Source organism: Episyrphus balteatus, chromosome 3 (genome assembly GCF_945859705.1).
Source record: "Episyrphus balteatus chromosome 3, idEpiBalt1.1, whole genome shotgun sequence".
NCBI classification, from domain to species: domain Eukaryota; kingdom Metazoa; phylum Arthropoda; class Insecta; order Diptera; family Syrphidae; genus Episyrphus; species Episyrphus balteatus.
The window spans coordinates 33,815,099-33,836,399 of record NC_079136.1 but is presented as its reverse complement, the minus strand read 5'-3'; the positions used below and the strand labels follow the sequence as shown (position 1 = coordinate 33,836,399).

At 32.0% G+C, this 21,301-nt stretch overlaps 2 protein-coding genes across 2 annotated transcripts; one reads left to right on the top strand and one right to left on the bottom strand.

Moving 5' to 3' along the window:
• Positions 1–551: 551 nt before the first annotated feature.
• On the bottom strand, positions 552–7,545 carry LOC129916058 (histone-lysine N-methyltransferase E(z)). The gene is made up of 9 exons (XM_055995820.1): positions 7,314–7,545; positions 7,133–7,251; positions 6,595–7,072; positions 3,821–3,981; positions 3,648–3,748; positions 3,400–3,586; positions 1,679–1,815; positions 1,188–1,617; positions 552–1,118 (listed from the first exon to the last, which is right to left on the bottom strand). Exons 1-9 carry the CDS (start codon positions 7,424–7,426, stop codon positions 709–711), a joined length of 2,136 nt encoding a protein of 711 aa, XP_055851795.1. The 5' UTR covers positions 7,427–7,545; the 3' UTR covers positions 552–708.
• Positions 7,546–11,215: 3,670 nt separating this feature from the next.
• On the top strand, positions 11,216–19,820 carry LOC129914353 (uncharacterized). The gene is made up of 4 exons (XM_055993555.1): positions 11,216–13,836; positions 16,062–17,680; positions 19,349–19,516; positions 19,589–19,820. Exons 1-4 carry the CDS (start codon positions 11,460–11,462, stop codon positions 19,664–19,666), a joined length of 4,242 nt encoding a protein of 1,413 aa, XP_055849530.1. The 5' UTR covers positions 11,216–11,459; the 3' UTR covers positions 19,667–19,820.
• Positions 19,821–21,301: the final 1,481 nt, after the last annotated feature.

Here is a 21,301-nt window from a genome sequence, read left to right as displayed (position 1 = left end):
AAGTGGGTCTCACAATTCTGTTTGTCTCTATCACAAGATACAGCCCAAACTACTTTGCTTTAAACATGGTAGTTTAGAGTTTTGGGTGATTACCTAAATAGGAAAATTGAAAAATTGTTTTGGGTCGAAATTAACGGTACTTATAGCTACATGACCAAATGAAAAAATGTTTTTCTCAAAAGTGGCTCTAGTGGAAAATAGATTCTTACTTTTGAAACTAAAAAAAATTTGTTCGATAAATACTCACGATACCTGCTATAGAACCTTATTTTTCGTAAAAAGCCTAACTACGTTGGATACTTTTTACAAAAGTACAAAAGTGAAAATATTTTTTTTTTTCGTAAGCGCAATCGAAAAAAAAATCTTTCTGCATCATTTTTGTAATTTTTCCATTTCGAAAAATCATCAAAATTCAGTTTGAAAATGTTTATCCTTGACTTAAAGCTTGTCGTACACTACTTAAAACTTCCAAACCCTCGAAATTAATTCCAGGGGAGATGACGATTACATAAATGCCGGAGAAAAAAAGTTTACACAATCAAAACTAGGAATTTTCTGATATCATTTGATTAAAAGCGGTTTTATTTATTCGAACAAAAACCTTTCCTCTCCAAAAACAAAAAAAAAATCTTTTAAAATCGTTAACACATAATTTAATATTACTTTTTCCTGTGTCTTTAATTTAAAAAAATAAAAATACATAATTTTCTAAACGATTTCCATTTCTCGCTCAATGCCGACGAATTTCAACTGCTCTGTTGGACCATATCTATAGTCGAAGAAGAGTTCTTCACCGGGCTGAATGGCCCGCTTGGCAAAAATTCCAATCCTATGATCACCAGTGACCATCATAACTTTTGCATAACAATTCGGATTTATCGAATGATTTGCGAAACGAATCTTGTTACCTTTACGAGTGGCATCGACCACAAAGTCATTATTAAGATTAAATAGAAAACTGCACATGTACTTGTCGTAGACCTTTCCACGTCGATCAGCTTCGTCTTGTGAAATAATTTCACCACAGTATTCCGAAATGAACTCATTTTTTTGGGCCCCCTCTTTGAGGAAAATACCCCAGCCGGCTACATCAGATGGTGCCATTAATAAATGTTTATCTGTAATATTGAATAATTAATTAAGACAATTCGATTTATTCCAAAAGAAATAGTTTATTTTACACTTACGCAGCTGCCGTTGCACACTAACGTTTTTGCAGGTTATTCTCGTCAAATTGAATTGATCTGCTCCACATGTTTGACACAGGTCCGGATCACATTCACGCACTGCCAAATAGCATGGACATTGCTTGGTGTTACACTGAGCTTTGCATCGGCATCCGGGGAAACGATTTTGGCAATCATTACTACAATTGCAGAATTTCTCGCAAAAGTTCTGCGTCTGAATACAAGAGCAGCCGGCATCACACGGGCCAGCGTGATCGCATGGAGTGTAATTGTATACATGATTCGAAGTAGAATCCTTTTTGAGTTGAATCTTTCGGCAATGCAGGGACCAGAGACGTTGCTTCTTCTTCTTCTTGCGTGGTGGTGTGAAATCTTGACGCATTTCTTCAATACTCAAGTCGGCAGCTTCTTTTTGTGCAAATTCATAGACCTTAAAATACAAAAAGAAGATAAGAGTTTTGTTTTTTGTGATTCAGCAGCTTATCACTTACCTGCTGGCATGTTTTTGTAAGCATTGCCTGTGCAATAGCGCAGTAGTTCTTCAAAAAGACTGTATGAAGAGCACGGAATAAAGATTGATCAGCACCGGTCCAGTCACATTTTGTATTAGACTTATTCATCATGTCGGCTAGAATAGACAATTTAAATTTAAGATTAGAAACTTTAATAGAGTCTGCCGTAAGGATATCCGACTTGAATACCACGTAAACACTACTTAAGAAAGAGACACGAGGAACCTCTATTATGAACCTATCCAACCAAAGGATCTTTATTTGAAGCTTTTATTTATTGCAATGAACAGAATTACAAACCAAAATTTGCTTGGAATGTTGGAGAAAAAAGAAGTCATCGCGTAGCATAGTTACAGCCAAAGTATCTACTGTTCTACGTTAACCAAACAGTAAAATCAAAAACAAGAATCATTGCGAGCAGCAACGCTAAATGTCCACAAATGCCTTTCTCAAGATCCAGTTTCCAAGGTTTTCCTACATCCTTTACGAGATTGTCAAGCATGCTATTGTAAAGGTCGATGAGAAGGACATAGCAGAGCACTGAGCAGGAATATATGCACTCCAAGCGAAACAGAATGAGACATTCCTACAGTAAAATAGATGTTTGAATGTCATAAAAATTGTACCTAGGTACAATTTATGAAATCACCGCAGTCAAGACTGACAACTGTACTTGAAGGAAGCAGTTATTAATTAATTCTTTCAAGCTTTTAAAGGGACGAGGGATTAGAATGTTCTCTCGATAAAACTTAGCTTAACCTGTTGTAGTCCTTTATTATATTCAATGAAATTCCAATATTTCTCCCAGCTTTCTTTTTGTTGATATAATTTAATTTTTGTGGCAGATGATGAAGGTTGTTCTTGGTATTTACCTCAGATTAGACAAGTCTTCGTCCCACTAAGGAAGAAAGGCTTTACGGCTATGTCTTACCGGACACGAGGCTTTAAAGGCAGTAATCATCGATCTTTCAAAGGTTATTATTTATTACCTTTGACTCAGGATTCGCAACCGTATCTGTACTCAGATTAGGTATGCTGCATAGCTTTGAACTAAAAATTTGAACGAATTTCTTCGGGTCGATTCTTTTGGGATTTCAATAAGGGGGTGGAATTTTTATTTCAAAAGCATGTTAGAAAAGAATTCAACTATGATCTGAAAAAAGTTTAAGGGGATACTCTCTTTTTCTCAACCTGCAAACTTATAAGAGTAATTTCCAGTACATACCGCACACTTCAAAACTATTTGAACTTGGAAAAATTAATCTTGTATAGACTTCAAAAATTCAAAGCTTCAGCGAAGGTGTTTTAAACAGAAACTTTCTAATAACTAGACACTCCAACAACTTCGTGTGTTTTCAAACCATTTTGTCGAAGCTATATGAACAAAATATAAAAAGTTCACCATCTTTTCTGTACTTCTCCTATTTTCCAACAATATAAAACACCATCTAGGAGATTTCTTCTGACAATATCAGGGATTGGTCTAACTCAGACTAAAAAAAATCTCTATTTATTTATAAGAAGTTCTGCATGGTGATTTAATTCGTTTGTCTTTGTGGTAATACAATGGACCCATGAGGTCTAAGTTTCAAGTTTTTCGCCTGGCAGTAACTTTAACCTAAACAAGTTTTTGCAATCGTCGTCTCAAAATTAAAGGATTTTCACATTAATATGTTTGATAACTCATTAATAATACTCACTTATCATGGAATTTATTTCAGCTGAAGATGCTGTTATACTGGGATTGCCTGTGTCTTTGTTCTCTGCATTAAATTCTTTATTGCTATACTGACTGTTGCTATCATTACTATCTTCCGAACTTATCTCATTGCCTGAATCGGCTGCTTGAGATTTACTATCAGCTGCTAATTTCTCTTTCATTCCTTCCTATAAACAAAAATACATAGCTATACAAATCTCTACAATAAAAAAAATTACTTATACAAACCAAAAGCATATAACAAGTATTCCCGCATGGATCTGTGAATGGTTTCAACTCTGGGAATCGTCGCTTTTGCAAATTTGGTCCTGCATGACTCGATTGGAGACCTTGAAAAAAATAGAAAAAAATAGAATTCTAAATATCTTTAAAATAAGGAAAGTAAAAATTCCATCGCTTACGGTGAAGGAAACAATCGTACTTAAAGCACCGTCTACAGAAGAGTGTGTGGAATGAATGCAAAGTCTTTTCGCGAGACACACTTTCTGCCTTCTCCCCATCGACATTGGGTGTACATTCCTGTGGGCGTTCCGGATCCTGACGCTCTGTTAATTCAATATATCTGAAATGATAGTCATATTTTAGAAATACTAATTCAATGCATATTTTTCTAGTGGATTAATTAAAGCAAATTATAAGGGAACCCGACCGAACAGCTCCGACTTTGATAAATTTTAAAAATTGCCGATATTGCCGTATTGTTCTTTTTTTTTTTTTTAATTAAAATTAAGTTTTTTTTATGAACGTTGACAATTTTTTTGTTTAAATTTATAGTTTCAATGCATTGTCTAGGTGATTAGAGGAAAAAAATATATAAAGGGTATGAGTGACAATCTCCCAAAGAAGAAGCGATAAATGCACTTTTCTCAAAAATTGACCTAAAAAAAAATATATATATTTTGAGCACAATGGCAACACCTCAACGCCTACAATATTAAGATGTACATACTTAAAAATCCTACCTACATATCTGTTTAATTTAAATGAAATAAATTTAATTTTTTGAAAAAATGGTCGTCAAACTCAGAATTTTGAAGAAAAATTTTATTACAAAAAATTTTAATGACTTTTTTCAAACTTTTTCGTAAAAAAATATGAATTTATTTTAAAAAATTTTTGGGCAGAAATATTTTTAGTTAAATTCAGAAGAGGAAAACGTATACAGTTTTGGAAAAAAATTAAAATTAATGTTCAGAACTTTAAAACCAATGTGCATCGGTATCTCCTTTTACATCCCTTCCTCTTTTCCTAATGCTCGTACTGTGTATATATACATATTAAGGGTACCCAAAACCCCTTTAGTGCGCGTTCATTATAAAAAAAAAAAAAAAAAAAAAATTACTTCAATTTCATTGGATTTTTTTTTTTTGAAACAATTGAATTTCTCTAAGAATTTGGCCTTCAAACATTTTCTATTTAATCTTAATTTTTATATTGAAACAATTGAATTTCTCTAAGACTTTGGCCTTCAAACACTTTCTATTTAATCTTCAACATTAAAGAATGAAGAAAAATTAACTTTATATTACAATGAACTTTGAAAAAAAATATGTTAATTTTTTTTCAAAAACTTCTATTACAATTAGTTCTTTGAAAATGAATTATTTTCACATTTTATTACGAGAAATAAAAAAAAAAAAACATTTTAAAATTTATTAAATACATTTTTTTTTAAATTCTGAGCTTGAGGACCAGATTTTCAAAAAAAAAAAAACTTGATTCAATTTAAGGCTTGACCACACCGGAAGGTATGCCGAAGCGTTACGGGTACTTGTATGAACAAAATTCACACCTGAACATTGATGTTCCGGTACGGATTTTTTTCATACAATTACCCGTACCACTACCGCATACCTTTTCGGTATGGTTAAGCCTTAATTATTTGTAAGTATTTTTAAGAATAAGTTTGTAGATTTTTAAATACTGTATGTGTTGCCGTTATGTTCAAATATTTTTTTTTTTTTTTTTTGAAGTTAACTTGTGAGAAAATTACATCTATCGCTTTAACTATCGAAGATTGTCGAAAATAATAACTGACTCTAAATCTGGCTTTCGAAAAGCGCATTCTTGTGAATGTGTTTTCTAAGACTTGAAACGTGCGATCGAAACAATTGATCGATCAATTCTATTAAGTAAATTAAACAAATATGGAATTTAAAATATTGAACTTTGTTGGTTTAAGACTTACTTCGAAAATAGAATTCAGAAAGTCAAAGTAAATGGATATTTTTCAAAACCAAATAATGTTGATTTGGGAGTTCCTTAAGGATCTGTATTGGGGACTCTAATGTTTATAATCTACATTAACGATATTGTCAGTGTCTTAAAATACTGTGGAATTGCCCTATTTTCTGATGATGCGTTGATCTATTTTGCTGGAGAAACTATTCAAGAATGTCACAAGAAAGTGCAAGAAAACCTACATAAATGGTGTATGCTAAATTTTGGCTATGCCAAAATAAACTTAAATTAAATGCGTTTAAATTTCAATGGCAATCTAATAATCGAAAACCAAATCATAGAAAAAGTTGATAAAATAAAATTCCTTGGTAGATAGGAAACCTAAGTTTCAAAGTCATATTGAATATTATGTACTTTTAAAAAAATTTCAAAAAAGATATGTTTTTTTAAAAAGAATCGGAAGAGATATAACTATTTTAACAGCAATTAATATTTATAATGTCATTGTTAAACCGCATTTTGAGTATTGTTCAACTATTTTGTTTTTATGCAATAAAAGTTCAATTGCCAGACTACAAATATTGCAAAATAAAGGAATGAGAAGCATTTTGAAATGTAATAAAATGTACCTCAATTAATTTTATGTTAGAAGCTTTAAAATGTTAGAATTGCTTAAAATTATAAATTTGTTAATATTGTTAATAAAGCCTAAAAACTGTGCCAATAAATATTTATCTTATCGAATCCCTTACTGCCATATATTTGTTATTCTTAAATTACCTGTCCTAGACAATCTTTTGGTATCGTTTAATTTATAAAATTTTAAAGAAATTTTTGTTCAGCGGTAATTTGTAACATATACTATAGAGGTCAAAGTATTTTTAATTCCCGATGTTTATAAAAAAAAAAATCATCAAAATTGAAGCTGTTCGAGCGGGTTCCCAAATATTGCCATTTTTTTAGCTTTAGTTTCTCCATTATTTATCTAACTTACTTTTCTTTCAACTCTTGAGGAGTTCCTTTATCAGAAAAATTAGCGCTAATTGCATGGAATATAATTGGCCTTGGGAATGCCAACTTTTCAGCACCAGAAGATGCCGCCGCATCTTTAGGCGTCTCCTCTTTAGCTTCTGGATCTTTTTTAACCACCTCCGGTTTTGATGGTGATTCATTACCATCTTCAGTATCCTCTGAATAATTCTTCATCAAAGCATGAACCAACTCAATAAATATCGTATCATCCATAAATGATGGATCCTTGTCCCCATGAACCTTGCCATCGTAATTCTTTATCAGTTCTTCAATGAACTTGCCATCCTGATCGAGAACTTCATCGCCCATATAAGGAATGTTGTGTAAAACAGTTTCATCCTCAACCATGAAATTCTGTTGAGTTGGTGCCCAAGTGTACATTGTGGGAATGGGCGTGACAGCATTAATTATGCATATTGGAACTTTTTGAGGTGTTGTACCTGTTTCATTTAATCGAAGTTAAAGTGTGTTAAAGGGGTTAAAAAGGGGGTGTAACTTACCATCGCTGGTAGTAACCTCGGCGTTCTTCATACAGTCGATATGCGGTTGATCGATTGGTTGTGGATCCCAGACTTTAGAATCGCACCATATTTCTTGTTCATCATAATTATGCTCATCCCTACAAATAAAATAAAACAAATTGTTTAAAAGCATTCCAGACACCTACACAAATTGGGTTACCAATTCTTGATCCACAATTCTTTTATTTCGTCGGCACGCTTGTATCGTTTCTTTTGGCGTATTTTTAAATATTCTACTTTTACACGTCGCTTCCATTCTAATGATACTTTCATTTCGTTTGATGCAATTTTAAGTTTTTTTGTTAAATCCCTTCAAATGAAGGTTTTTAATTTATTAAAAATTAATTAAATAGATTTTTCCTCAGACAAAACACAAAACGAGTCCCGCCAAAAGGAATTTTGTGAAGAAAAAAAAAAACAACAAAAATGTCAAGTCAAAAAAATTTTTTAGGGTTGCCACTTTTGTTTCGTTAAATTTATAACGAGGAATGTGTGTTCACTGATGTAGAAAAATTTCATTTTTAGGCGTGTTCTTGTGTAGTGAATTTTTTTTAGATCTGTTTGAGTGGTTTTGAGGTTTGGCACTTTGCACAATGAAGGAATACATGCTTTGGGCATTTAATTTCAGATTTCTTTAATCAGCCAATTTTGCTCGATTAAGCCTAGTATGCAGATCGAGATTAATTTTAGCTTTTTTCGAAAATTTGTGTTACAATTAACAATTTTGCTGCTATAATAATCCTGAGAAGCTTCTCGTCATGATTAATTTCAAGCCTTAACTACATTGGCTCAAAAAGTGAAAAAGTACAAAAGTGAAAATTTTCAAACGCATTTTTGTAAAGTTTTTCGGGCTGGAAAATTAAAGAAAATGATGCAGAAAGTTTTTTTTTTTTTTTTTAAAACAATTTGTATCCTCTTTTTCACAAAAAAATTGCGCTACCTAGAAAAAAAAATTATTTCACTTTTGTCCTTTTTCAAAAAGTGGTTTATGTAGTTAAAGGTATAACTACAACGGCCACTTTTTGCAAAAAGTCAAAAAGTGAAAATTTTCTAACTCATTTTGTGACAGTTTTTCCGACCACAAAACTAAAAATAATGATGCAGAAAGCTTATTTTTCGATTTAAAAAACATTTTTGATAGTTTTTTTCTAAAAACAAATAGCACTACAAAGAAATAAAAAAATTTTTACTTTTGTAAAATTTCCACTTTTTCACTTTTTAGGTCATTGTAGTTAAGGCTTAAGCCTTTACTTTGCTATAATACCCGATGGCGATGGGATTTTTTCGTTGACTGCTGTTGACTTCGTTTCGCTTCAGCAGCGTGCTAGGCTTAAAAACTCATGTTTTTATTTTTTGTCATGATTTTAAATCAATTTGGAATTTCTTGATTTTGACTTTGACAGAATACTCAAATATATATTTTCGTTACCATAATCGCTATCGAGTTTAGAGACTTGAACATTTTTCGTTGCGCTTCAACTGCTAACTAGGCTTTACACAGCGTCTCCACAATCCAATCCACAAACAGCAAAATTTTTTCGCTGGGCGAATTATGTCATGTCGTCTCATTTTATCTTTCGTGTACATGTAAAGTTTTCTCTTGAATGTAGAGGTAAAACGACTCATTTTACCTCTTAACTCAAGAGAAAACACGAAACGTCAAAATTCATGCCCATGATTTGACCAACCCTCATATCATGTTCAAAGAACAAGATTCTTCGACAAGTTGTCAGTGTGGGCATGGTTTTTTTTTTTTTGACACAATTGGATTTTTTCAAGGCATGTTCATGTCCAGTGAAAGCAGCCTGTTAATTTTGACGTTCCGGTTTGAATTTTTTATCAAAAAACTATGATAGGCCCTTTTTTGTCATCGGTCTTCGTTGGTTTGGCAGAGCCTTGAAAGAATAGCTGTGTGCTACCCCCTTACAGGCCGCCTCCACAGGAGATAATTTTTGTCATGTTGACGTGTCTTAACAAGAAATGTCTTGTGGAGGCTCGCCATTTCTTGTTATGATTCAATAGGTGTGTTTTTTATTACCACCGGTCTTAACTGGACAAAAAAAAACGCAGTCGGGGCTAAGCAATTTACATGTAAAAAGTAAAATGCAACAACACTTTAGCCCCTTGGGCTTAGTTGTTTAGCCCGGAGAATTCTCTGGGCTTAACTTTTTCAACAGATTTAAATCTGTGCTACCAAATTAACTTGTTCGTAAATTGTTTAGAATTTGTTTAAACACATAAAAACTGATGTTTGGAATGACAATTATTATTTTAAATATTTATTTAATAGTTAGTTAAACTTTTTTTTTTCAGAAACACACAAGAAAATCCAAAAGCGAAAAATATGACAATTTTATATTTTTTTGTGTCAGCTGATTTTGGAACATTTAGTATGCAGTGCTGCCAATTTTTCTCGCTAAGCCCCGAGGCGTTTTTTTTTTTCAACCAGTTAAGCCCGGTGGTAATAAAAAACACACCAAATGTTAGACAACCGTGTGTCTTCGATTTTGTCTGAACACGATTGTCTAACATCGAATTTGACAGATGTGTTTTTTTCTTTTGGAACTGTAGTTTTTTCATTATTTTTTGTCCTCTCATGAAGAAGGTTGTCTCCGTAGTAGCGGACGATAAAATATATTTGTTTGTTTTGCGAATGTTTGCATGTTTTATGTTAAAATGAATTAGATTTCATGAAATGGTATATACTTTTTGAATTTATTTATTTATTTTGAATTTATTAAACAGGTATTATAATTGATTTTTCTAAAAATAAATTGTTTATTTTTTGGAAGGCAAATAAAAAATAGACCAAGCAATGGGTACATGTATAAATTTAAAAAAATTAAAAAAAAAGAAGTATTCATACAAAATTGACCATATAAAATAAATTTTGTCCGCAAAAAAACATACATCATCCTCTGGCGAACGAAGCATATGAAATGAATTGTCCGAACAAAATTTGCCCAGCCAAGAAAAAAAAAAATTGTTATGTTGTAGATGTTAGACATTGGGCCTTACCAATAATGAATCGCTAAACACACGTTTAAGTATCGTCGGGTTAAATTTTACCGTCGCGTTAAATTGAGTGTATACTAATAATCAAAATAAACACGTGTTTAACTAATTGTGCTTCTATTACCAGATCTATTACATTTGTTGTCAAAATGACATCATTGAAGTGACATTTTATGCATGTAATGTAATAATGAACACAAACATAACTACAAAATACCTACATATCTTCATATATTTTTATTTTGGTTGTAAAAGTTAAAAAATGGAGCCCAAGCAAGGAAGCCAAAAGTGCTTAAAAAAAAGTTCTTCTATCGTGTCGTGAAGTACGACGATGAAAATTTGCAGTTCTATTTCTTTTTAACTTGCTGAATACAATGGTGTAGCTGTGGCTTGTAGTACTGCCAAAATTTTACTGAGGGAAACAACAATGGCGTCAGCTGAGCAAAAAGTTGAGAATTCTTGAACTTGCGCTACAAGCTACAGCCACAGCTACACCATTGTATTCAGGGGGCTAGTTTTCTTTTTCAGCCTTTTCTGAAAGTAATGAATATTTATTAATAAAAATATAAATATTTATAAACAATACATTTTTCCATTTTCTTATTTAATAAATTGCCGCCAATGTTATTAATTTTTCTCAACAACTCGTGACTTGACAATTTTTTTTTTTGCTGTCAAATGACAGTGCAAACCGTGCGTTTACATTTAACCGTGCGTTTATAGTTCAGTTTCCCAACTATAAAATTAACGTGGCGTTAACCCTTAACCTGACTATTAAATTGGTTATTGGTATGGAGAAATATTTAAAGCTCAGTTAAATATTTAACTGAGCTTTAAATTTGATTATTGGTAAGGCCCATTGAGTTTGAGAAAAATATCTCCTGTGGAGGCGGGGTGTTATGAAAAACAACACAAATCCAACGAAACGAATGTAACTAGACCTCAACTTACCGAATTTGACGAACCCATCGACTCCGAAAAGAGAGTTCGATGAACGCTACTCATCGCACCTAAACGCACTGCCCGCACCGCCATTTTTAAATTATTATTTGAAAAATGACACAAATCTCAAACAAAAATATACGCAGTTCAAATGAAAATTAAAAAATTATTCTTAAAACTCTACAATTTAATAAATAAAAAAGTGCTTAATTTATATCCTTGATCCATATTAACTTAATATATTTTCAATAAATGTTTACAATACGAATAAGTTCTCCTTAGCCCAACAAAATATTTTTACGCGGCAAAAAAACTTTCACAAAAAAACAAACCTTAAAAAAGTACAAAAATGAAATCAAAAAAAGAACCACCCGCATCTGCATTACAAAAAGATAAATTCAATATGATAACTGGTAGAGTAACAAAATTAAAGAAAACTGAACAAATGAAAAACGTTCAAATTAAACTCAATTCACCACCAAAAAGACAAGAAAATAATAAATTCCAAAGTCAACAATTTGTTACGCCATTCTCAAAAAAATCCATGATCACATCCACTCCATTCAATGGTGAAATTAATAAGCCAACAAATAATGGTAAGCAATTACTACAATCACGTTTACCTTTAAGTCCAATTTTAAGTAATACCAACAACAACAAGAATCGGCAAAATGCAAAAGATGAAAGAGAAAAGAATAAAAAAGATAAACCAGAGGAAGTTAATGTTGCTAAAGAAAATCTTCCAAAAAGCGGCTTAAGGTCCCCAAGTGGTCAAAATCTTGATCCAACAACTCGAATTGGGAAACGAGTAAAACCCGCCCAAATTCTGTCTCCTGAAAATCAGGAAAGACTTTTAACCAATCAAAACAAAGACACTCTAAGCCGCCGAGTAAGGGTTAAGATTCCAAAACTTGGTTCCTCAATTGAGTCACTAAATTCAACCTCGAAGTCTTCTTTACAAAGTAGTCTCGAGGTTTCAAAGGAAAAACTTCCTAAAAGGGTCTTTCAAGTTCCTCAAACTTCAGAAAGTCTGTCAACCAATCAAAAAAAAGAATTCCGAACAAGTCGTGTTCGTGTTCGATTGCCTAAACTTAGTGGCTCTTTTGAACTAAGTTCTGATTCGGATTCTTCCAAAAAGACCACCACAATCAATCAAAATGACCAATCAATTAGGTCCTGTGTCTTTACGGACTCTTCTTGCAGTCCTGAGAGAAGAATTCGCATTCGACATGTTACAGAGAAGCAAACGCCTGCAACAAGTTTGCCAAACAAAGAGAATAAAGAATCTCGAAGTAGTCGGCAGCGTGTTCGAACTCCAAAAGTCGCTTCTCCAATTAAAAATTCTACCTCAGACCAAGGAATCTCTAAAAAGAGTAATGCAATCAATCAGAATGATGAATCAATTAGGTCTTGCGTCTTTAGTGATTCGTCTTGTAGTCCTGATAGAAGAACTGACCTTCCCACAAAAAGAATACCTCCAACTTCTGGATCAAATAATACTTTGGTCAAGAACTTGCAATGTGATTGGTCAAGTTCAACAATTGGAGAGAAAACTTCAAATTCAGGGGTCCTTGGAAAATTAGCTAAAACTCCTAAATGCCAGAAAAACCAAGACCCTAACCTCCAAGTTAAACAAAACAAATGTAGTAAACTTCGTGTCCGTTTAAAGGACACTAGTCTTGACCCGAAAACCCCATCTTCCGAAGTCAATCGGAAATCACAAAAATCCAGCCATGACAATACTTTGGTTAAAAATCTGAAATCTGATTGGTCAAGTACTTCGATTGAAGAAATACCAGGACAGAAACAAGCTCCAAATCAGAAGAAACAAATTGGTAAAAGACGTCTTACACCTCTTGTTGAAATGAGTTTAGAGGATAGAAGTATTTTAAGTGATAAAGTAACAGAGACGTCTAAAGAAGCTTCTGTAACAAGGAAACACAATGATAATGAAGATGAATATTCAAGTTCGGCTGAATTTCAAAGTGATGATGAGATGAGTAATTTGAGTCGATCGAAGAGAGCTCCAACTTGGAAGGAATTGTTGAATAAAACTAATGAATCGGGGGAGGTAAAGAAACCTGAAGTAAGGTTGAAGAGGGTTAGAACAATTAGTTCTGAGAAGGACAGTCCTGAGAAACAGAAGAAGAAGTCAGAAATAGAGAAAGAGAAACATGATAAAAGTGATGTGATTGATAAAGAGAATAGACCGACGGTTAAGAAGATGAAAAGTAATTCTGTGGGTGAAACTACAAATGATGTTCCTTTGAAAGAAATTCCATTAAAAAGGTCAACAAGATCCAATAGTCTTGTTCAAGACAAACTGGAAGAAAAGTCACCAACAGAAAAGAAAGATGATGATGAAATGGTTTCTGTTGATAAAGAAAATAAAGCAAAAGGTCAGAGCAATGAGGAAAAGGAAACTGATCGAGTGGTTGATGCTCCTTTAGAAGAAATAACAGCAAGGAGATCAAGAAGAATTAGTTCTAAAAGACCAAGTCCAGAAAAAGTTGAAAAGCCGAAACAAAAAGAGAAAAAGAAGAAAGTTGTTAGTAATAATGATCAAGTTAAGGATTCTAAGGCAGAGAAGGCACCTAACAACAAAAAAGAAGAAACAAAAGAGAAAGAAAAGCAGACAGTGAAAGAAGTTGAAAATGTTGCTAATAAGAAAGCAGCCTTTACAAAAATCAAAGATAACAAACAAAATTCTACTGAAGATAACAATGGTAAGTAGTTATTAAAAATTCTATTCTTTTTAAAAATTGTTAAGTAGTTTTATATTCTGTTACAATTTTCTTTTACATTTATAGCAGTACATAAATTGCTATATAAAATTTTTCATTGTTTCTAATTGAAAAGAATTTTATTTACATTTCATTCTCTGACAATACAATATTCATTTCATTTGCTTGGAAGGAATCATGATTATCGGAACCAAGAATTTTTGTTAAATCAAAAATAAAATTTTCCTTCAAACAAATAGTCCATAGGATTTTGATTCTTTTTAATTTTCTAGGATAATGTTAATACTTTAAAGGTATCTGTGACGCTCAAAGTCCAGAATGGATCTCGGCCTCAAACTCTTTTTTCAATTTCCATGTTGTGGTGAACAACATGCCATATCATTTTCCTGGGGTGTGAGATCAGCTTAGTTACGACTTTATGTATTAGCATTCTCTTTGTGCCAACTTTCCCTCAACAGAATGGCAATTCCATAATGTGTTGTTTATTAGTTTAGAGATAAGAATTATGAGCCATCTCCACCTTAAATCTTTTCTTTTTTCAAAACTTAGGTTTTTTCTATAGCTTTTTAAGTACATACGTATTTAATCAAGTTAATAGCCTTTTCGACAGACTTTTGTCAAATGCATACATAGGATTAACATAAATAGGTGAAGCTATTGGAAAGTTTAGCCGAAAATCCGTCACAATACTGAAACCGTCTTCTCTCAGAAGAAACTGTTCTTGAGCTTTTTTCCTTCTTTCATGGCTATTTTGAAGGTAGATGCTCTTTAGTTCGGGTTAAGTCGGAGCTCTTGGACACAACGAGCAGTCGGGGGAAAATTTCTTCTAGCTCCTGGAACAGGCCCTTCGTATTCCTTGCTTGAAGTTATTAATTTAATTAGTTAAAAATAGGCCAACATTTTTTCTTCACCTAAAAACCCATAATATGTGCACAAAATATGCCCCTTAAATCTAAAAATATGCGCTTAAAAAATGAAAATATGCATTGAAAAAACAATTTAAACAAAATATGCACTAACAAAGAAATTGCTTGATTCAGAAAACTGCTCCTATTTATGGGGAAAACAAATATGTATTCACATAAGAACTCTTGCCCTGGTAATAAAACTTCAATTTTTTAATAAAATTAGTGCTCATTAATAAATTAGCTAGCAAATAAATTGCTGGGTTTTTATAAGTACTGTTACAAGTTTTTCAAAAGTATACAAACCGCTTTTAATAAAATTACAAAAATTTGATTTGGTTTTTATGTTTGTTGGTTAGTTGCAATCCTCGGTACAGCACTGAGTTTTGAGTTTGGATTGTTTGGATGGCACTTTAACAAAGCTCTGAAGGCCATTTTATTTCTATTAACCACTGCATTATCTTCATCATTTATTCATCATATTTAGTATTGTCCTTTTGAAGCATTTAACAGTGTTTCGGCTTTGTCTTACCAAGTTCGCTGTACAAGATCCCAAATACTTTCTGCTGTACGCTTTTCTCTTCAAACTATGTTGTTTTATAGATAATTTTTATATCAGAAAAAAACTTCGGCTTTGTCCTTATCTATATTACCATTTGAACCTACCATAAGGCTTTTATTGTTTGATGTCGTTGCCGCCTCCAAATTTTATTAGCAAGACCCTGCGTTTCTGAGCAATTGCCTCTCCTTGTATTTATTTGCTATCATTCGTATGATAGCAAATAAATACAAGGACAGGCGATTGCTAATAAAATTTCATTCATTCGACTTTTCATGAAACTTGTTGATACCAAATGCCATTCAATCTTGGTTTCGCTGTTGAAAGGTACCATTTATCGGGTTTCTTTCACCTGGTGCTATATTTAATATATGCGACCAATCTTCATAATCTTCATTTGGTTTCCCGACATGTTCTTCAAGGAAGTCTTCTTGGATGTACTTTAGAAGGTTTTAAAAATCTTGCCAAACGGGCAATCCCCAGCCAGTATTCAAGATTCCGATTCTTTTATTCCTTTGTTCCTTGCTCTTGTTACCCTTTGTCTTAATTGAAAAAAACGGGCCGTTTTCCGTCTTCTTCATTTCTTTAAACTCTTGACTCTTATATTTTTTCCAATCTGCTGTTACTTTGTCCGGTTATGGAATAGTATTATGAAAACAACAAAGAAGATACCTACAACCTATTTATTTAATTTTTTTAAATGGAAGACAAGAAATAATTTATTTACATTTCTCTTATTTCAGTTTGCAAAGAAACAACTGTGCCATCATCCCCTCAACAAAATCATATGGACAACCACAATTCTCCTCCTCACCATAATGAAACTGAAATAAACGCCATCGATTTTACATGTCCAGTAAAATTCTTTCATTCCCGATCTCGTTTAGAAAACACAGTTTCTATGCCTAAATCTACTGAAAGTCTCAAAAAACGAAGATCGAGTAAAAGAAAAAAACAAGACAGCATTTATGAGTTCCTTTCACAATCATCATCAGATTCAAAAGATCCAGTTGATGATGTAATTCAGAAAATGATACAAAATGGAAAGGTAGTTGTAGCTAAGCATAAAAAAGGAACCGGTAAAATGACTATGCCAAGAAATAGAGTTCAAAAGAAAAAGCCAACAAAAGCAGCTGACAAAAAAGCAGCTGCCAAAACAACAAAACCTTTAACTGAGAAACAACCTTTGCAGGAAAAAATACAAGATGACTTTGATGATGATGGTTTTCATTTTGATGATGGTATGCATTTTGATAATGATGATAATGAGATTCCAGATGAAGATCATGTACGTGATCAACGTGGTTTCAGTAACTTGGCAAGATCTGCCATGATCAAGCAAGCAGGTAGAATTCAGAAACCTTTAAAACGAAAACCAATAACCGATAAGAAAAAGCTTCTCCAAATGGCAGTGCAATTTGTCAATCAATCGACACCCGTTCGAATGACACCTCCACATATACCGGCTAATATAAGTCGACCACAATTTTCGCCAATGTCTGGCAACAAATCACCTTGGCGAGTTGATGATGATAAATTGCCAAACACTTTTTACCTTGGTCGCAATTCCGATAACTTACCATCTTTTTCATCAGATTACATTCCAATGACACCAAGTAAAAATAAATCCAAATCATTGTCGTCATTCTCTTCGAACGATTCCAATGGTGAGAATACAGCTCCACCTGGTGCTAAAACTATTACAAATGAGGCCAGCCTACAAGCTTTATCAAATACTCGAAAAGCCTTGAACTATCGTAGTCCACTGAAAGCAATTAACATATTAGAAGTAGTTAATTTGCCTCCGTTGGCATTACATTCGTATGGAAAGTTTCCCAGTCCAAAAAATACATCGAAAAATAATTCAAAAGAAAATGCAGCAGAAAATATTTCAAATCATTCCTCAAATCATTCTAACTTGCATGTTTCCAATGAAAATATCGGAAATCAGCTTGAAAATAATCAAACAACAAACTCAAGAAAATCTGGAAGTGATGCTTCAAATGATAATTTAACAAATTTGTTTGGTTTTGAAGAACTTATTGATGATGATAATTCCCCCTCGAGCAGCAATATTGACAAAACAATTTTACCGAATAAAGAAAATCTTAAAGAGAGATTGGAACGTCTCAAACAGTTACGTCCCAAACAACCAGTGATAAATTCAAATCCAGCGAATCGTATTAAACCAGTATTTGATAATGTTAAACCAATGCAAAAAACTATCAAACAAATGTTATGCTCAACTATGATTGATACTAATCAACAAAATCATAAAGTGGGAAATCATGGTTTAAATGAAAGTGAAGATCTATCGAATTTGTTTAAAGATCTTGAACCAGAGACAACTTTTGATGATTCGGTGAGTTTTGTTAATATAGATAATATTTTTTTGATTTTGTATGTGCTAGTTGTTTTTTGATATTTTAATAGTTTTAATTGTTTTATGTTAGAACATGTTCTATATAATGTATTTTGCTGTCGATTTCAAGCTAACTTCCCAATTGGAATTGACTAGTATCCAGTATTAGTGCTTTTAACTTGCGATATAGTTACTATAGGGCAAGTTTAGGATTCGGACAAAAAATCGATATCGAGATAACAATCAGACAAAACACTACGATGATGGAGAATGCCAAAAGAAGGGTCCCGCAATTCTGTCTGTCTGTCTTTTTTGTTTAGACCAAAATTAATAGCGTTTTCGTTTGGTAATTCTTAGAACGGTCCGGGACTGTCCGATCCCGAATTCCAAACGAAAAAACTTGGATACTTCTTTTTGATTCTGAAGTTAGGGTTTCTTTGTATTTGTGAAACGCCAAATAATGCGAACGCCTGATGAAAGTTTTATTTTGTTGAATTTGTTTATTCCATAAAAAGTTATCGTTTTTTTTTTTGTTATCTTTACTTTATTTCAATGTAATTTAAAGTTTGGCATAGTAAAAAGTCTCAATATTCAGAAATCAACAACAAACAATAACATTCCATTACTTTCACGTCTTAAGTGTGAACATTTGTGCGTGATTCTCGTTTTGATTATGCCTCAAAATTCGGAATCGATTTTCTCTTCTTTTCAGAATAAGAACTGTCATTGAGTGCCAAACCAATTTCAGAATCGTTCGAATGAGTCCCGGACGACCAAACGAAAACGCTATAAAGTTACCGCTATGAACCGTTACTAACGGTACCTGCCATAGAACCGTTTTTTTTAGTTTCTGAATATCTCCCACAAAACTAACTACATTTCAACGAAATTTTTTATACAAAAGCGTTTAAGTAATATTAAAATTTTCGAAAATTAAAAAAACGCATTTTTGGATTTTTAAAAACTATTTCAAAATGTCTTTTTATGATACATCAATTTTTTGAAAACGGGCTAATGAAATATTTCGAAATTTCGTTTTTAAGTGTAAATTAATTATTTCTTAAAAATGGCATACCAACCTTTTTTTTTTTTTTGAAAAATGTTAGAAAATATGTATATCAGTTTTTCAATGTGAAGTTAAAGTTAAGACCGAGTCAACTTAACTATTTTCTTGAGTTAAATCTGAATTAAGTGACCGAAATATTTATATTTTTATTTATATATATTTATATATATTTAAGCTGTACATAATCTCATATTCTCTATTTTTTCGTCTGCGTAAACTCATGTAGTACCCCATTTCGCGATGATTAGTGCGATTGACTATCACGTCATAGGCCTAAGTTCGATTTCCAACCACATACAAAAAAAAAATTAAAATATTTTTTTCAGGGGTACTATTAGCTTTTGTGAGGAGTTGAGAAAGCCCCCAAGAGTATTATTGTCATAAAAAAGTGCATCTCTGCTTAGTCGGTCCCTTTCTATTCTTGCAAATTAATTACACGAACACAAGAATGGTTGAGAGTAGTTGTTAGTCACTAGGCCTTGCTCTTTCATGGGTGCCGCATGTGGGTTGTAAATTTTCTTTATTAATCGATTTGGAAGATTATACAGACTTTGTGTTCATTTATTAATAATGTTGTAATTTTTGTTTCTATTCTTTAACAGAATCCCAGGCGTACCTACAACAGGCAATTTAAAAGAAAGCGTAAAGTGTGTTCCAACTATGCAATGTTTATAGATAGTGACGTATCGGATGATGAAGAAGAAGCAGATGCCATTAAAAAACCCGTAAAAAACTACAAACCTAAACCGAAGAAACGTCAAAAGGAAAATGTAATTTAATATTAAAAAAAAAATCACCATCTCCTGAATCATACTAATTTTGTTTTCTTGTCTTTTTTACAGCCCGATTTAAATAAATTTGTAAATGAATTCAATGAAATGTGCAAGGAAGTCAGCCAATATGAACTTGTAGTTGAATGAATTAATAAATCCTGTCGTCTACTGAATTTTACACAACAGTTTCTTAGTTTTACACAAAGTGTTTATTTTTTTCTCATAATTAAATTTATAATTTGTTATTTTTTGTTTATTTTTATATCATTTTGCATCAAATATATTTGTGTGTATTGATTGATTCAATATTTTATAAATATTATTGCCTTGATATATATTATTTTAATACTACACTACTAAACACTTGGGAAGCGGATTTCAAAATCAACTGTGAAAGGATCTTGGTTTAATGGAATCTCCATTTTTTTCAAAAAAGTTACTACAAGGTAAAGAAGTCTCTTTGATGCATATCAAATCGTTTAGCTGCGAATGCACTTGTTTTTTTGTTTAATTATGCAAAATGATTTAGTTAAATATAAGAGTCAGCAATCGCTAGATAGAAAAAGTCAAATTCTTTAAGAGCTAACAGGGCCTCAGAGATTTAAGTTCTTTTCTGCTGGTAGTATCAAGCTCAAACATTGTAAATATACTTTAATATTGTTTTATTTCATAACAACTAAAAGCTTTTAGTTTTAACCTTTTTCTTCTTTATTTTCATTTACAGAAAATCGGATGTGCATGTGGAAGAAGGATACATAATTTTATTTGCAATGATAGAGTAAGTTTGTTTTGTTTTTTTTTATATTTTCTAAGTTTAAAATATCAATTCTCTCTCGCGTAAGTTTTTTATTTTGTTGAATATAATGTTTCATTCAATAAAAAAAAGCTTAATACGCAAGATAAATATGCTAAAAATATGAATTTTTCAAAATTCATCAAATGGAAGCAGAGCCAACAGGGCCTTAAAGATTCAAGTTCATCTTTATTGGTAGTATAAAGCTCAAACATTCACATATTTTCAGTTGTTTTTTCAATAATTCTTAAGACTTTTTCAACTGGTTATTATAATATTTTCATTAATTTTCTAATACCTTTTCATTTCAGATTGTCGTGTCATTGAAGTGAATTATATAAATATATTTTTTTTTAAACAATAAAGTATTTTTATATTTTTGTTTGTAAATCATAAGTCTTAGTGGTAATTTGTTTGTATTATTTTAAAGTTGTTAAGAATAGTTATAAAGCTAAATAATATATGTTAAATAAAAAATTAAGTGGTATTTTATAAAAGTTTTGTGTATGTATGTATAACATACATATTTATATTTGAATTTATCCAAACCAAATAAATCGATGATATTTTTGCAAGATAAATTGTTGTGTATAAATTTTATTTTTTTCAAGGCTACATAAACAAGTGTATATTTTTTTAAACTTTTATGTTTGCCACTGATGCTTAAGATTTCAACACAGACATCAAGTGGCACCAATGGAAAAAAAAGCGAATCATACCCAAAACATTCATAAGAGAGACCCGGAAAAATGCACGCCAACAAGAAAAGCTCTTCTTGGAGCCTTTTTTGAAATTATTTTTCCTAATCATTACTTGAGTAGATAGTATAAATCAGTGATTTTGAAACCGCAGGCGTACGTACCATAACTATTTTCATCCGGCCACGTTGAAAAATTAATCCTTGTTACTTGAATATCACAGGCTAACAAAAATTAAATTACATTAAAAACTCGATGTCCTTTGTTTTCAAACATTTATGCTGAATAGCA

Coding starts and splice junctions, on each gene's coding strand:
- LOC129914353 (XM_055993555.1), top strand. CDS start 11,460: ATGAAATCAAAAAAAGAACCACCCGCATCTGCATTACAAAAAGATAAA. Junction 13,837..16,061: donor TTCTACTGAAGATAACAATG/GTAAGTAGTTAT, acceptor CTCTTATTTCAG/TTTGCAAAGAAACAACTGTG. Junction 17,681..19,348: donor AGACAACTTTTGATGATTCG/GTGAGTTTTGTT, acceptor ATTCTTTAACAG/AATCCCAGGCGTACCTACAA.
- LOC129916058 (XM_055995820.1), bottom strand. CDS start 7,426: ATGAAAGTATCATTAGAATGGAAGCGACGTGTAAAAGTAGAATATTTA. Junction 7,252..7,313: donor GAATTGTGGATCAAGAATTG/GTAACCCAATTT, acceptor TTTTATTTGTAG/GGATGAGCATAATTATGATG. Junction 1,816..3,399: donor TGAAATAAATTCCATGATAA/GTGAGTATTATT, acceptor TGTCTATTCTAG/CCGACATGATGAATAAGTCT.